Below are 18,034 nucleotides of genomic sequence, written 5' to 3' on the forward strand. Positions count from 1 at the left end.
AGACTGAAAACAACAAGCTCCTCCCTCTAGAGAACTGTGTTAGCAGACTGAAAAACAACTAGCTCCTTCCTCTAGAGAACTGTGTTAGCAGACTGAAAAACAACAAGCCTTTTCCTCTAGAGAACTGTGTTAGCAGACTGAAAAACAACAAGCTCCTCCCTCTAGAGAACTGTGTTAGCAGACTGAAAAACAACTAGCTCGTTCCTCTAGAGAACTGTGTTAGCAGAATGAAAATAACTGGATAGTTGAGACACAGCAATATGGTGGAGCCACAAGTGTACAAGTGTGGAAGCGTACATGAAGACCAGATAGAGGGTAACCAATCAGGATCAAATCAGCCCAAATGTGTAATTCCAACCAGAATGTGAAGAAGTATTGATAAAACATACATGTATAAAGTAAAATCATAAATAACAGTGAATAAATAATTTATAGTGTTTCCATCCACAAACAGCAGGGTTGGAATGTCTGTCTGGCTGTCTGTTAGTTACCTGAGAGAGAGAGAGCAGCCACAGGGTTGGAATGTCTGTCTGTCTGTCTGTCTGTCTGTCTGTCTGGCTGGCTGGCTGGCTGGCTGTCTGTTAGTTAGCTGAGAGAGAGAGAGCAGCAACAGGGTTGGAATGTCTGTCTGTCTGTCTGTCTGTCTGTCTGGCTGGCTGTCTGTTAGTTAGCTGAGAGAGAGAGAGAGAGCAGCAACAGGGTTGGAGTGTCTTTCTGTCTGTCTGGCTGGCTGTCCGTTAGCTGAGAGAGAGAGACAAGGAAGAGGAGGAGGAGGAGGAGGAGGAAGAGGAGGAGGAGGAAAGGGAGGAGAAGAGTGGCGTATACGTTACCACTGGAGGTTTATTCCCAGACTCCTCCTTCAAACAAAAAGCGATGGCATGCTGGATGAGGATGGCAGAGAGAAGGACAAGCGTAAACACCCACGGGTCGCCATGGGAACTGCCATACACAGTCACGTGACGAGGGGGAGGCGGGGGACAGGGGGGGTTGAGGAGGGGGAGGGGGAGGGGGAGCAGAGATACATTAAGGTAAGAACCACCTTCTCACCTCCCCACGATGCACAGGAGAGAAGTTTCCCCCTAGGTACAGATCTAGGATCCGTTTCCCCTCCCCCAATCCTTAACCATCAGTGGGGAAAATGCAAAACTGACCAAAGATCAGGCCGGAACTTCGCCCTACCCTAGCCCCATCACCCCCTCCACCATCTACACTGAGTGTACAAAACATTAGGAACACCTTCCTACATTACATTTGTTGCACCCCATTTTGTCTCAATTCGTCAGGGAATGGACTCTGCAAGGTGTCGAAAGTGTTCCACAGGGATGCTGGCCCATGTTGACTCCAATGCTTCCTGCAGTTGTGTCAAGTTGGCTGGATGTCCTTTGGGTGGTGGACCATTCTTGATACACAGGGGAAACTGTTGAGTGTGAAAAACCGGCGACCCTGGCACCTACGACCATACCCCGTTCAAAGGCACCTAAATCTTTTGTCTTGTCCATTCACCCTCTGAATGACACAAATACACAATCCATGTCTCAATCGTCTCAAGGCTTAAAAATCCTTCTTCAACCTGTCTCCTCCCCTTCATCTACACTGATTGAAGTGGATTTAACAAGTGACATCAATAAGGGATCATAGCTTTCACCTGGATTCACCTGGTCAGTCTATGTCATTGAAAGAGCCGATGTTCCTAATGTTTTGTCCACTCAGTGTAGAGTTAGATGATGAGAGGTGAGTTGTCCTTAACCACAGGATCAGGGGCTGTAGTCATAAAGCCTCTCAGAGTGCTGATCTAGGATCAGTCCCCTCCCTCCTTTGAATGCTTAATATTTAAGAGGCCAAACTGATCCTAGATCAGCACTCCTACTCTGAGAAGCTTCATGAATACGGACCCTCTGTCAGTGACTATAACCTCAGAGGTTCAAAGTTCATAAGGTCAGGGTCATGTATATAGTGTCACACAGCAGGGAGAGAGAAAGAGAAAGAGGGAAAGAGAAAGAGGGAAAGAGAAAGAGGGAAAGAGGGAAAGAGAAAGAGGAAAGAGAAAGAGGGAAAGAGAAAGAGGGAAAGAGAAAGAGGGAAAGAGAAAGAGGGAAAGAGAAAGACAGAAAGAGAAAGAGGGAAAGAGAGAGAAAAGAGGGGGTGGATAGATATAAAGTATCTAGCATTTCGAAAGAGAAACATTATTTACAATAAGGCAGTTATATCATGAGAGAGAGAAGAGAGAGAAGAGAGAGAGAGAAAGAGAGGGAGAGAGAGAGATAAAAGGAACACACTTACTGGGACCAGTTTCCAGTACCAGCGGGTGGGACACTGCCATACGAGGGATGTGAGAGAGAGAGAAGAGAGAGCAGTATAAGTGATGGAAACTTTAGGGACATAGCAGTTTAGTCTTTAGTAGCAGTCTTATTTTGATGTTTAGAAATGCTTGCATGTGTTTATGTGTGTGTTTATGTATGTGTGTGTGTGTATTTATGTATGTGTGTTTATGTGTGTGTGTTTATGTGTGTGTGTGTGTGTGTGTGTGTGTGTGAGTGTGTGTGTATGTGTGTGTGTTTATGTGCGTGTGCGTGCGTGTGTGTGAGTGTGTGTATGTGTGTGTGTGTGTGTGTGTGTGTGTGTGTGTGTGTGTGTGTGTGTGTGTGTGTGTGTGTGTGTGTGTGTGTGTGTGTGTGTGTGTGTGTGTGTGTGTGTGTGTGCGTGTGTGTGTGTGTGTGTGTACTAACTGTTGGTTGAACAGGCTGTGGGTCTGTGCAGGTTGGGACCTCCTCATCCTCAGTGCTCTCTCTCAACTTCTGATTCAACTGCAGAGAGAGACAGACAGAGACAATCACATGTCAACATGGTCCTAATCTACAATGACCAGGTCGTGTTCTAGAACGTTCTGGTTGTGTTCTGGTCGTGTTCTAGGATGGCTTGGTCGTGTTCTGGGGTTCTATAAGACCTATTGATGTTCTAAAATGACCAGGTCGTGTTCTAGAACGTTCTGGTTGTTCTTCTGGTCGTGTTCTAGAATGACCTGTAGGGCTGGGCGATAAATCAATATCAATAAATATCGAGATGGGGCCTCCCGGGTGGCGCAGTGGTCTAAGGCTGTGCTACCAGAGATTCTGGGTTCGAGCCCAGGCTCTGTCGCAGCCGGCCGCGACCGGGAGGCCCATGGGGCGGCGCACAATTGGACCAGCATCGTCCGGGTTAGGGAGGGTTTGGCCGGCAGGGATATCCTTGTCTCATCGCGCACTAGCGACTCCTGTGGCGGGCCGGGCGCAGTGCACGCTGACCAGGTCGCCAGGTGCACGGTGTTTCCTCCGACTCATTGGTGCGGCTAGCATCCAGGTTGGATGTGTATTGTGTCAAGAAGCAGTGCGGCTTGGTTGGGTTGTGTTTCGGAGGACGCATGGCTCTCGACCTTCGCCTCACCCTAGTCCGTATTGGAGTTGCAAGGATGAGACAAGACTGTAACTACTACCAATTGGATACCACAAAATTGGGGAGAAAAAAGGGGTAAAAAATAAATAAATATCGAGGTAATTACTTCTGTGACGCAGCAGGAACATGCGGAGAAGTGACAATATGCACGTGGAGAGGTATACGCCCACTAAAAACCACTTAGCACCTCGAGTGATGGAGTAGCCACTATTAACCAAGAACACTGAGTGATGTCGACGAAAACAGTGGCAGCCATGGAGAAGGAGCAGATTCAGCTGTTTCAGTTATTTGGAAGTGGTTTGAATTTTTGAAGTCCGACAAAGAGCAGAGCAACATTGGGTGCAAATTGTGCCGTAGACAGGTGGCTACCAAGTCTGGTAATACGACAAACCTTTTTCAACATCTGAAGCAAAATCACTCTTTGGAACATGCAGGAAGTTTGAGTTTGCGCCACGGTATTGATAAACGCCCCTCAAGCACCAGCCGATCTGGGGATGTTCACCTGAAGCAGTCAACACTGACAGCGTTTATGTCCTACGAGCAAACATCCAAAAGACACAAAGACATCACAAACGCTATTATGCATTGCATTGCTAAGGACATGCAACCAATTAGCACAGTGGAAAAGGACGGTTTCAAGAGGCTTATCAATTGAATTGACCCCAGGTACGTGCTCCCTGGCCGCAAACATTTCTCTCACCGCACTGCCTAAACTCTACGCCGAGTGTAGGGAAACAGTTGAAGAACAGCTCAAGACAGATTTGACGTATTTTGACTACCGATCTGTGGTCAAGTTACACGTCAGCGCCTTACATTAGCCTCACTATCCACTATATTGACAGAGTGGAATCTTCTCAATAAATGCCTTCAAACATCATACTTTCCCGACGACCACACGGGTGAAGCTACAGCAGATCGGCTCATTGACGCTCTGCCTCCTGGGGACTCAGTCAAGACAGACAGGTCTGCATTACAACGGATAGTGGTGCGAAAGTGGTGAAGGCCGCTCAAATCAACAAACGGACCCGACTGCAATGTTCTGGACATCGTCTGCACTTGGCCATTGGTAAGTAACCTTGTCAATTGTGTATATTGAAGGGATTGGTTAGATTAAACTAAATGTGCATTTTTTTTCATCATCTGATTAAGTTAAATATTACATTTGTACATAACTAAAGGGATTCTTGTGATTTTTACATTTTATTAAAATCTCTTGATTTCTCTTAGAGAGAGTGGGTACACACAAACGGGTGGATCGAGCAATTGGAGTGTGTAAGAAAGTGGTAGGTGCCTTTTCCTATTGGTGGAAAAGAAGAGAGACCTGCCTGTTGATCAAAAAGAACACCACCTACCCCAGGACGAGTTGGTGACAGAGTCACCTACCAGGTGGGGATCACGTCAAAACATGGTGCAAAGAGTCCTGGAGCAGGAGAAAGACATTTCACAGGTCTTGTCCAGAGGCAAGAAGACCCGGCACTTAACGCCCACCTAATCAGATATAGATGTTCTTGAGTCCCTCAACCAGGCATTGACCCCACTAGAATTCACAGATGCTCTGTCTGGTGAGTCTTATGTCAGTGTGTCTTACCCAGAGCCAGTACTACACCTGTTCAATACAGAGGTCATGAAACCTGATGATGGTGAAACAGAGCTCACCCAAACCATCAAAACGGTAGTCATGGACTTTCTGAATGAGAAATATGATGACCTCCTGGACATTGCCTCGTTGGTCGACCCTCGGTTTAAAACACATTACATCGAAGAGGAGAAGGTGGGCCAAATAAAAGCGAGAGCTGTCTCAGAGATGGTCAATAAGGGACATGAAGGCCCAGGCCCAGCACAGGGAGACGTTGCTGCTGCTTCACCACAACTGACAGCTAAAAAGAGAAAAGTCATTGGGCAGTTTTTTCAAAAAGCCATGTTCCACCACTACAGGTCTTACTGAAATCCAGCTGGTAGACAAGGAAGTCAGCTGCTACCTTCAGTCTCCTGATGCTGACAGTGGATCCACTGGACTGGTGGAAGATCCAACCAAACAACCTTCCCCAAGTCAGCCACCTGGCAAAGTGCTACCTGTGCATTCCTGCGACCAGCTCCCCCTCAGAGGGTGTTTTTAGCACAGGTGGCAACATAGTGACCTGCCATGGGGCAACTTTAAAGCCAGAGACCGTAGACAGACGTGGCTTTCTGGCTTGTAAGACAACAACTACCCCAACTTCAACCGATATAATGCATATTGACTTGCACTATTTGTTTTTTTTTATTTTTGTACTTCATGCTCATGACTTGTAAGGGTTTACAGCTTTAAAAAAAAAGTGGAGTTAAAATGTTATTTGTGAGTTCTACTTCTGACAATAAATAATAAACATTAAAGTGTTCAGGCAGGCTTGAGTCTGAATCAGATATGCACCTTTAAAACATATTTGATTAATATCGTGATAATTATCGTTACTGAATGAAAAAAATCTCTATATATATATATCGTGATAATTGATTTGCCATATCGCCCAGCCCTAATGACCTGGTTGTGTTCTAGAAGGACCTGGTTGTGTTCTAGAAGGACCTGGTTGTGTTCTAGAAGGACCTGGTTGTGTTCTAGAAGGACCTGGTTGTGTTCTAGAAGGACCTGGTTGTGTTCTAGAAGGACCTGGTTGTGTTCTAGAAGGACCTGATCATTTTCTGGTCGTGTTCTGGTCGTGTTCTGGTCGTGTTCTGGTCTTACCCGGTTAACCCAGAAGAGGAGGGCATTCTCCCACGGAGCCCCGCCTCCCATTTTCTCTGCCTCTGCCGTCATCTTAACCTTGCCCACCGTCTCCATGGCAGCCAGTGACATCAGCGAGTCAATCAGGACCAGGTGGGCCCTCTAGACCAATCAGACAGAGAGAAGCAGACCATGAGCCAGTCATGAGAGAGCAAAGGATCAACGATAGGAGTAACGTTAGGGTTACACGCATGCACGCACACACACTCACACACACACACACACTGTAACACACACTGTAACACACCGTCTTGATGGGCGTGTGGCTGAGGTCTTCCTCTGTGATGGCCACATCCTGGTCCCTGGGCTCCAGGCCCCTCTTGGTGAGGAGCTGCAGCAGTGCGGAGTTGTCCCCTGGGGGCCCCTGAGAAGCGGGCTGGGAGACCCCGTGGAGCAGGGCCTGGGTCCTACAGTACAGCTCAGGGGACAGGAGTTTCTGGGAGACGGAGGGCTTGAGGTGCTCCTGCTCATACTTGTCTCTGTACAGAGGCTCTCGCAGCTCCACCGGGACATGCTCTATGGTGGAGGAGAGGGGTAAACAATGAGGAACTGTAGAACTACCAGAGCATTCTCTACAGGGGGACAGAGGACAACCTATAGAGTTATAACTGTAGAACTACCTGAACATTGTCTACAGGGAGACAGAGGACAACATATAGTTATAACTGTAGAACTACCTGAACATTGTCTACAGGGGGACAGAGGACAACATATAGTTATAACTGTAGAACTACCTGAACATTCTCTACAGGGGGACAGAGGACAACCTATAGAGTTATAACTGTAGAACTACCTGAACATTGTCTACAGGGGGACAGAGGACAACCTATATAATTATAACTGTAGAACTACCTGAACATTCTCTACTGGGGGACAGAGGACAACCTATAGAGTTATAACTGTAGAACTACCTGAACATTGTCTACGGGGGGACAGAGGACAACCTATAGAGTTATAACTGTAGAACTACCTGAACATTCTCTACTGGGGGACAGAGGACAACCTATAGAGTTATAACTGTAGAATTACCTGAACATTCTCTCTCTCCCCCCTCTCTACCCTTCTCTATTTTTCCCCCCTCTATCTCATTCCCCCCACCCCCTCTATCTTCCTCTCTCCCACTCTCAATCAGTTACTACAGAGAGAAAGAAAGGATGAAAGAGTGAATGTACAGACTCTCTTCTCTCTCCCTCTATCTAGACAGGCATATCACACAGAGAACAGATAAAATGTTATCATCTGCATGAACAACTCAGCCAGGCGACTGTGTGTGTGTGTGTGTGTGTGTGTGTGTGTGTGTGTGTGTGTGTGTGTGTGTGTGTGTGTGTGTGTGTGTGTGTGTGTGTGTGTGTGTGTGTGTGTGTGTGTGTGTGTGTGTGTGTGTGTGTGTGTGTGTGTGTGTGTGCGTGTGTGTGCATTCTGCGGCATGGCACTGCAGCACACACATCCCTCGGCTGAGCTCAGTGACCCACAACCCCTTGCTCTGCTGCTCTAGGAGAGGGAAGGATGATCTGAGAGATTGGAGCAGCTCTCCCACTGGCAATGAAGGAAGAAATATCTAACTCTGGACAGGACTACTCCCCTCCTTCTCCTCTCTCCTCTCCCCCTATTCTCCTTCCTCTCTTGGAGTGGGCTCCAAGAAGAAAGAGAGAGGACAATAATTCCAGATGGGCTGTTGAGAGAGGGAGCAAGGGGAAGGAGAGAGGACAATAATTCCAGATGGGCTGTTGAGAGAGGGAGGAAGGGGAAGAAAGAGAGAGGACAATAATTCCAGATGGGCTGTTGAGAGAGGGAGCAAGGAGAAGAAGGAGAGGAATCTGATCTAGGCTGCATCTGATTGGACACACTATGTTTACAGCCATTGTTATCAGCAGGACTATGGTCCTTGACACACACAGAACTACCTCTGTCTCCGTGTAGAGAATGTTCAGTAGGTTCAACTATGTGTATTCAAGCTACAGAACACTGGGGATAAACGGAACGCTGGTTGCCATGGGAATGGCAAAAGAGGAGAAAGCCATTCCGTCTCAATCAAAAGGAATGACTGTGGCTCTGGACTGCTGAGCAGGTCCCAGCTAACCCAATTAGCATCATGCTAATCTAATCCAGTAGAAACAGGTTAACAACGCTAAAACAGCAGAAACACACACAGGGCAGAGGAGGTTCAAAACAAATAGAGGCTTTGACTGAGACTGTATGGCAAGGAGGGTTGTATACAACATACACAGCTATATAAAGACCAGTGGAGGCTGCTGAGGGGAGGACGGCTCATAATAATGGCCGGAACGGAGCCAATGGAATGGCAACAAACACCTGGAAACCATGGAAACCATGTGTTTGATGTATTTGACATCTTTCCACTGATTCTGCTCCAGATATTACCATGAGCCCGTTCTCCCCAATTAAGGTGCCACCAACCTCCTGTAGTAAAGACACACACACACACACAAACACACACACACAATGGAGCCTAAACTAAACACACACAATGGAATGTGTTCATTAACACAGAAAGGGGAAGAAGGAGAGGAATCTGATTTAAGCTGCGTCTGATTGGACACACTATGTTTACAGCCATTGTTATCAGCAGGACTATGGTCCTTGACACATACACACACAGAAACACACACAAACATACACATACATACACACACACACAGAAACACACACAGAAACACACACACATCATGTCTGGCACAGGATCCTCTATTGATCTCTTATAGATTTAGAAGTCACTTAACCTCCATGAAGACACTTACTTTAACAGTTTACACTATAATACCAATGTTACAGTGCAAGACAGAGTGCATCTGTGCAGTGAGTGTGCCAAATGTTGACGTTTGTTTTTCACCTTCCGCATTGGGCTGACTGAGATTTCTATCGGGAATAGGCTACTAACAACATACGTCAGGCAGCCTTCTACATACGTCAGGTAGCCTTCTACACACGTCAGGTAGCCTTCAACATACGTCAGGTAGCCTTCTACATACGTCAGGTAGCCTTCTACATACGTCAGGTAGCCTTCTGCATACGTCAGGTAGCCTTCAACATACGTCAGGTAGCCTTCTACATACGTCAGGTAGCCTTCTACATACGTCAGGTAGCCTTCAACATACGTCAGGTAGCCTTCAACATACGTCAGGTAGCCTTCTACATACGTCAGGTAGCCTTCTACATACGTCAGGTAGCCTTCAACATACGTCAGGTAGCCTTCAACATACGTCAGGTAGCCTTCTACATACGTCAGGTAGCCTTCTACATACGTCAGGTAGCCTTCTACATACGTCAGGTAGCCTTCAACATACGCCAGGTAGCCTTCTACATACATCAGGTAGGCTTCAACATACGTCAGGTAGCCTTCAACATACGTCAGGTAGCCTTCAACATACGTCAGGTAGCCTTCAACATACGTCAGGTAGCCTTCAACATACGTCAGGTAGCCTTCTACATACGTCAGGTAGCCTTCAACATACGTCAGGTAGCCTTCTACATACGTCAGGTAGCCTTCTACATACATCAGGTAGCCTTCAACATACGGGAATCGATACAGTTAAGAGGCTCAAACTCACGATCGACAGACAGGATGCTATTGAACGGTCCCACAGGAATAAATTACACTTCCTCTATTTCCCTAATAACCAATCCTCAGTCCGCTCTCCACCCCAAGATCTATGTAGATAGATGGATGGTCCCACATAGATGCTCTACAGACGGTCATACTATCAACACACGATCTGTTGATAAGCAACTGCTTGCTAAGGTCACGGTTAGGTTTAGAATAAGGGTTAGTGTTAGGGTATGGGCTAAGGTTAGGGTAAGGGTTAAGGTTAGGGTTAAGGTTAGGGCTAAGGTTAGGGCTAGGGTAAGGGTGAAGGTTAGGGTTAAGGTTCGGGTTAAGGGTAAGGGTGAAGGTTAGGGTTAAGGTTCGGGTTAAGGGTAAGTGTTAAGGTTAGGGCTAGGGTTAAGGGTTAAGGTTAGGGTTATGGGTTAAGGTAAGGGTTAAGGGTTAAGGTTAGGGTTAAGGGTTAAGGTTAGGGTTATGGGTTAAGGTAAGGGTTAAGGGTTAAGGTTAGGGTTATGGGTTAAGGTTAGGGTTAAGGGTTAAGGTTAGGGTTATGGGTTAAGGTAAGGGTTAAGGGTTAAGGTTAGGGCTAGGGTTTGGGTTAAGGTTAGGGTTAAGGGTTAAGGGTTAAGGTTAGGGCTAGGGTTAAGGTTAGGGTTATGGGTTAAGGTAAGGGTTAAGGGTTAAGGTTAGGGCTAGGGTTAAGGGTTAAGGTTAGGGTTATGGGTTAAGGTAAGGGTTAAGGGTTAAGGTTAGGGTTATGGGTTAAGGTAAGGGTTAAGGGTTAAGGTTAGGGCTAGGGTTTGGGTTAAGGTTAGGGTTAAGGGTTAAGGTTAGGGCTAGGGTTAAGGTTAGGGTTATGGGTTAAGGTAAGGGTTAAGGGTTAAGGTTAGGGCTAGGGTTAAGGGTTAAGGTTAGGGTTATGGGTTAAGGTAAGGGTTAAGGGTTAAGGTTAGGGCTAGGGTTAAGGGTTAAGGTTAGGGTTATGGGTTAAGGTAAGGGTTAAGGGTTAAGGTTAGGGCTAGGGTTATGGGTTAAGGTAAGGGTTAAGGGTTAAGGTTAGGGTTAAGGGTTAAGGTTAGGGTTATGGTTAAGGCTAGGGTAAGGGTGAAGGTTAGGGTTAAGGGTTAAGGTTAGGGCTAGGGTTAAGGTAAGGGTTAAGTGTTAGGGCTAGGGTTAAGGTTAGGGTTAAGGGTTTAGGTTAGGGTTAAGGGTTAAGGTTAGGGCTAGGGTTAAGGTTAGGGCTAGGGTTAAGGTTAGGGTTAAGGTTAGGGTTAAGGTAAGGGTTATGGGTTAAGGTAAGGGTTAAGGGTTAAGGTTAGGGCTAGGGTTAAGGGTTAAGGTAAGGGTTAAGGGTTAAGGTTAGGGCTAGGGTTAAGGTTAGGGTTAAGGTTAGGGTTAAGGTAAGGGTTAAGGGTTAAGGTAAGGGTTAAGGGTTAAGGTAAGGGTTAAGTGTTAAGGTTAGGGCTAGGGTAAGGGTTAAGGTTAGGGTTAAGGGTTAAGGTTAGGGCTAGGGTTAAGGGTTAAGGGTTAAGGTTAGGGTTAAGGGTTAAGGTTAGGGTTAAGGGTTAGTGGATAGTTATTTGAAATGTTGTTGACAGTTATTGAACATCTACAAACCATCTACAAACTACCCAAATAAAGTGTTCCTGATAGAACTGCCATGAAGAGACCTGAGGTTATTACGACTCCCTGCTAAAATAAAGGTTAAATCAACAATAGGCCTACATGTTCTATATTCTACATGTTCTATATTCTACATGTTCTATATGTTCTATATTCTACATGTTCTATATTCTACATGTTCTATATATTCTATATTCTACATGTTCTACATGTTCTATATTCTACATGTTCTATATTCTACATGTTCTATATTCTACATGTTCTATATGTTCTATATTCTACATGTTCTATATTCTACATGTTCTATATATTCTATATTCTACATGTTCTACATGTTCTATATTCTACATGTTCTATATTCTACATGTTCTATATTCTACATGTTCTATATATTCTATATTCTACATGTTCTACATGTTCTATATTCTACATGTTCTATATTCTACATGTTCTATATATTCTATATTCTACATGTTCTACATGTTCTATGTTCTACATGTTCTATATTCTACATGTTCTATATTCTACATGTTCTATATTCTACATGTTCTATATATTCTATATTCTACATGTTCTACATGTTCTATATTCTACATGTTCTATATTCTACATGTTCTATATTCTACATGTTCTATATATTCTATATTCTACATGTTCTACATGTTCTATGTTCTACATGTTCTATATTCTACATGTTCTATATGTTCTATATTCTACATGTTCTATATTCTACATGTTCTATATATTCTATATTCTACATGTTCTACATGTTCTATATTCTACATGTTCTATATTCTACATGTTCTATATGTTCTATATTCTACATGTTCTATATTCTACATGTTCTATATATTCTATATTCTACATGTTCTACATGTTCTATATTCTACATGTTCTATATTCTACATGTTCTATATATTCTATATTCTACATGTTCTACATGTTCTATATTCTACATGTTCTATATTCTACATGTTCTATATTCTACATGTTCTATATTCTACATGTTCTATATGTTCTATATTCTACATGTTCTATATTCTACATGTTCTATATATTCTATATTCTACATGTTCTACATGTTCTATATTCTACATGTTCTATATTCTACATGTTCTATATTCTACATGTTCTATATGTTCTATATTCTACATGTTCTATATTCTACATGTTCTATATATTCTATATTCTACATGTTCTACATGTTCTATATTCTACATGTTCTATATTCTACATGTTCTTTATTCTACATGTTCTATATTCTACATGTTCTATATTCTACATGTTCTATATTCTACATGTTCTATATTCTACATGTCCCATATTTTACATGTTCTATATGTTCTATATTCTACATGTTCTATATTCTACATGTTCTACATGTTCTATATTCTACATGTTCTATATTCTACATGTTCTATATTCTACATGTTCTATATGTTCTATATTCTACATGTTCTATATTCTACATGTCCCATATTTTACATGTTCTATATTCTACATGTTCTATATTCTACATGTTCTATATTATACATGTTCTATATTCTACATGTTCTATATTCTACATGTTCTATATTTTACATGTTCTATATTCTACATGTCCCATATTTTACATGTTCTATATGTTCTATATTCTACATGTTCTATATTCTATATGTTCTATATTCTACATATTCTATATGTTCTATATTCTACATGTTCTATATTCCACATGTTCTATATGTTCTATATTCTACATGTTCTATATTCTACATGTTCTATATGTTCTATATTCCACATGTTCTATATGTTCTATATTCTACATGTTCTATATTCTACATGTTCTATATGTTCTATATTCTACATGTTCTATATTTTACATGTTCTATATTCTACATGTCCCATATTTTACATGTTCTATATGTTCTATATTCTACATGTTCTATATTCTACATGTTCTATATTCTACATGTTCTATATGTTCTATATTCTACATGTTCTATATTCCACATGTTCTATATGTTCTATATTCTACATGTTCTATATTCTACATGTTCTACATGTTCTATATTCTACATGTTCTATATGTTCTATATTCTACATGTTCTATATTCTACATGTCCCATATTTTACATGTTCTACATGTTCTATATTCTACATGTTCTATATTCTACATGTCCCATATTTTACATGTTCTATATTCTACATGTTCTATATTCTACATGTTCTATATTCTACATGTTCTATATACTACATATCCCATATTTTACATGTTCCCTATTCTACATGTTCTATATTCTACATGTTCTATATTCTACATGTCCCATATTTTACATGTTCCCTATTCTACATGTTCTATATTCTACATGTTCTATATTCTACATGTTCTATATTCTACATGTCCCATATTCTACATGTTCCATATTCTACATGTTCCATATTTTACATGCATTGTTTTCTACATAGGCAATTTCTATCTGAACGTTTCAAGACGTTGTGTCCTACTGCGTACTGCAGAGGACATTACAATTTTATAAAATGGGCGTGTTAGCAGGCCTGTAGGCTGACAAAGGGAACCCCCAGGTGCAACTGCCAGGGAAATTGGTAGGCTACATAAAAACGATTAGGCGATATTATATCCTTTCCTCGTCTCCTTTCCTCAATGGTAGGCGTACAATCCCTGACCTGATATAAATTGGCAGGTGAGAGCGACGTGGATATAATCTATCCACTTCGCCTATCCGTGGTGGTGGAAGCTTGTCCCTTTGTGGCAGCTGTATAGCTGACGTTTAACCACAGGCTATATGAGTGGCAGTGTCACCTTCACACGATTGTGTGAATCTATAACACGATCTATAACACACAAGCAATGCATGCGTATGGCTACGAGAAGGCTGGACCACGGTGATGTAGCCTATGCGTGTGCGCGTGTAACACTGACACACATATGGAAGGGATATCCATTTAGGCTTACCACGCACGCGGTGGCTTATGCCTACACTCACATTAGCCTGATATGTGGCGCGTGCAACCACATTTAACTAGCAGATAGGCCTGTTGATCTTGGAGTGTAGGCCTATATTATCACCCAGTAGTAGTACAGGCCGCGAGATAAATAATAGATTAACTGACGATAGAAGTATAAAGAGGAAGGCGGTGACGTCATCCTCCTCCGTCCATACCACTGCACGCGAACCGCTGCACCTTTGAATCAAGACCTTCTCTTTCTTAACCATTCTGATTTCTGAACCTATAGAATCACCCCATTTAAAATACAAAATAAAAAGATGAATGAACAGATACGCTGTAACATATAGAACGCGTTCACCTGTGAGAGTGAAATGGCCAGAGAAGCAGTAGCTAACAGCCTGTGATGAAGAGGATAGACGCATATGGGTGTGAGCGTTAGAGATGCTTTGTGTGTGAGTCGCCTATCACATCTGGCTGTAGTCTATAATCAGACACATCGTAACCTTGACAACATTAACCTTTTTCGAATAAAATATAATTATTCCATTGTTATTAACAGTAAATATCCATGATTCTGTCCAATAGACGCCCCGGGGAAAACGTGCACTTTCCCCGATGCCAACTGCATCAATAACGGGAGAAACGTCAACCGGTAAATCGCCCATGATAAATAAAGCCCATTTTACCTGCGGATCCGTATGACTTCGCCAGTAGCCACCGGACACTGGCGCACACCTTGGCTCGGTTGAAGTCGTACTGATCCAACGGTTTAATCTCCGGTACCGTGGATGTCTTCCTCATCTCACCTGCATCCTCCATAGCCCCACCAGTCCACCCCGCCGTTCCGGGAAGGAAGGATGGAGAGCCGAGGAGAGGAAGGGAGGAGGAGTGCAAGCGATCTACAAAGAGGGGTGTTACCGCAGCAGCAGCTGCCAGCTTAAGAAATGAAAAATATAACAACAGCGATTTAAATCCTAATTGTTGCTGTGTTGTGGCGCATAATTGCTGTGACTGCTGTGCTGAGACCGTCTATGTCACCACGGCCTGATAATTAAGGTGTTGGTCCTTATTGCCACTGCGAGCAATGCGCGGTCACTTGCTGCGTTGGCATCAGTGGGCTTGGGGATGATGAGTTGTAGTGGTATACTGATCCACGGAGACAACCGCTTTTCGGTAAATTATTTCCATTCTTTCTGCTCTGCGAAGCTGTTCCATCACAGTAGTCCCCATGCAGTAGACTGCTGCACACGCATCCAGATGTAGGAGAGCCGCCACACATTGATTGACCTAGTTTTCAGGTGCTGCTGTAGCCAACGGTCCTGTATGGGGGGTGATAAGGGACATATATAAGCCTAGGCAACCCGTACCACTTGACATGATACAAACGCCTTATTAACATCTGCGATGTCTCCAAATAGTAAATCTCAAGGCTAACCACTGGGTCACGTTAAGTAACCGCCACTTCCAGGTAGGTACTGTTAAGGTGGATGACTCCAGTGGTCATGACACCACCCTGGAGTTTCTCTCACAACTCATCTGTCTATCTTTTCCAGGGACCATCCCTTACCAACCCCCACTGACATCAAAAATTAGACAGGTATCCTTTCTTTTCTGTCCTTCATTAACATTATTGCATGTCTAATCAAACATTTAAATTAAATCATTCAATAACTGTATTTTTACATACCTGATAATCATTTAACCTGTGTGTTTGCTTGTTTACGTTTGTCTCCTACCTTGTTCCCTTTACTCTGCTCCTGTTCTCCAGGACCTAGGGGTTCTGCCTAACACCCAGACATGGATCCACCTGATGTCCTCCATTACGAACCACCCTCCAACTGTTCATTACATCAGCTACAAGTTGTCATTATCTGCTAAGAAAGAGCAAGACAACTATCATACTGGGCACAATGTGAGCTGAACAGATTAGCTATAAAAACACTATCACTGCAAACACTCAGAACAAAGAGGGCAGCAGCGCCTGGACATTGCAGTTTCCCTCTTCGAGTCGACAACCTGTTGAAAAACAGGCAGATCCTCCAATCCACACAATACTTCCCTCCTCTCTATTCCACACACCAGATTTTTATATTTCAGTCTATGATTTCCATGTGAGTGTACAAAAAAATCAGAAAGTAAATTGACACACATGTACCAAAAAAAGATCAATGGTTATGTATTAAAATCTAAAATATTGCTAGATTGGTTTTCACAGCTGTTTCATACGGTGTTCGTTATTGTAAATTGTAACGTATCCCTTGATGGTATTTGTTAGTTCCACATGATTCATTGTATCATAAGACATGCAATAGATATATTCAACCACAAGGGTGTACTAATGACCTATGATTTTTTTAAATAATAATTAAGGTCTAAAATGATTTCAGTGTAGATAAGGGAATGCCTGTTTAAAATGAAAACATGCCAGCCAGACAAGCCAGTGTATGAATCACTGTATGTGATTCAAATGTATTTGCATATGAATGGAGTGGAAATTTGCTCACTTTCTGATCTGTAAGGTAAGTAGCATTAATGTGTGTGTGGGGGGCACTGAAATTATATTATGTTTACCCTGATGCCTGTTTATTCATTAAAAGCAGAAGATGGTAAATAACATTAATCACAATAGTTAGCCTATGCAAATTAATAGGAATACATTTAGCCTAATTGGTCATAAATATGACGTGGGGGAAATTCGGGATCCTCGTCAGGCTTTTTGTTTGTCAATTCCAGATTATATATAGGTATTCGTGTGTATCAAATTTGTAGGCAATTGTGGGCTAAATCAATGACAAACAGCTTAAAATGTTCAGGCTTCATCATGATCTGTGATCAAAACAGCCTGTTTTCTGTTCCGTTTAGTCTAAGGATATGCGTAAGAATGCAACTGCACTGGAATAGCCTGATTTAATGGGATTCTCCTGAATAATACATGTTTTTATCTGTTAAGCTGTTTGGTCGATGCATAGACCCATACCGATTCTAACTACTTGCTATTTTGCATTAGGCATAGCTCTACATTGCAGAGCATTTAATAAACCAACCACATTTTCCTTTGATGTTTAGGCTGCGCAAGATCTTCGATAGGCTAGTAGACTGTGGAAATAACAGTGGAGTTTTACCATTGTTATAGCCTTGTACGCTTTATAAAATCTGGACCGTTGCTTTTCCTATGTTTAAGCCAACAAGTGGTAGCATATGCTTTTTGCACGTCTCTATAACAAGGCCTACATCCTCCCTCAATTCGAACCCTGCTTTTAACCATAAAACATCTCCACATAAATATATAGATGAAGGATTGCATCTGTTAATCCGGTAAACTGGGAAATGGGGAGAAAACGAGGTCAAATCATGACATCAGTGTTTTTTAGGTCAGAGAAAAGATGCCAGAGATTCCGAGTTGGATGACTGTTCAAAACAAAACAAAAATCCCTCTGAGCTCGTTTTTTTCAGAGTTCCCAGTTGTCTTGAACGCACTGAAGTCGGAAGTCAGAGATTGCCAAGTTGTTTTGAATGCGCCACTAGAGACCTAGGCTACCTCCAACAAAGAAAATGAAAGGGGGATACCTAGTCAGTTGTGTTTAACCCAACCCCTCTGAATCGGAGGGGTGCGGGAGGCTGCCTTAATCAAAATCCACGTATTCAGTCGTCCGGGGAACAGTGGGCTAACTGCCTTGCTCAGGCAAAATGACAAAAAAGTTTATTGG

The 18,034-nt window shown here is 42.9% G+C and overlaps 1 protein-coding gene across 3 annotated transcripts in view; it reads right to left on the bottom strand.

The window, feature by feature from the left end:
• The window catches only part of LOC129839633 (calmodulin-regulated spectrin-associated protein 3-like), a 32,613-nt gene extending 17,378 nt beyond the window's left edge, over positions 1-15,235 (bottom strand). Inside the window, exons 1-6 of one of the 3 annotated variants that reach the window (XM_055907162.1) lie at positions 15,014-15,235; positions 6,438-6,706; positions 6,152-6,292; positions 2,727-2,804; positions 2,281-2,313; positions 831-881 (exon numbers count right to left, since the gene is read on the bottom strand). In XM_055907162.1, the coding sequence (XP_055763137.1) occupies positions 831-881; positions 2,281-2,313; positions 2,727-2,804; positions 6,152-6,292; positions 6,438-6,706; positions 15,014-15,146 (705 nt within the window). In that variant the 5' untranslated portion in view covers positions 15,147-15,235. Of the gene's footprint in view, positions 1-830; positions 940-2,280; positions 2,314-2,726; positions 2,805-6,151; positions 6,293-6,437; positions 6,707-15,013 lie in introns of those variants that run through there. The other 2 variants (XM_055907163.1, XM_055907165.1) reach the window with 2 other exon arrangements.
• Positions 15,236-18,034: the final 2,799 nt, after the last annotated feature.

This window comes from Salvelinus fontinalis, chromosome 40, assembly GCF_029448725.1.
Source record: "Salvelinus fontinalis isolate EN_2023a chromosome 40, ASM2944872v1, whole genome shotgun sequence".
NCBI lineage: Eukaryota > Metazoa > Chordata > Actinopteri > Salmoniformes > Salmonidae > Salvelinus > Salvelinus fontinalis.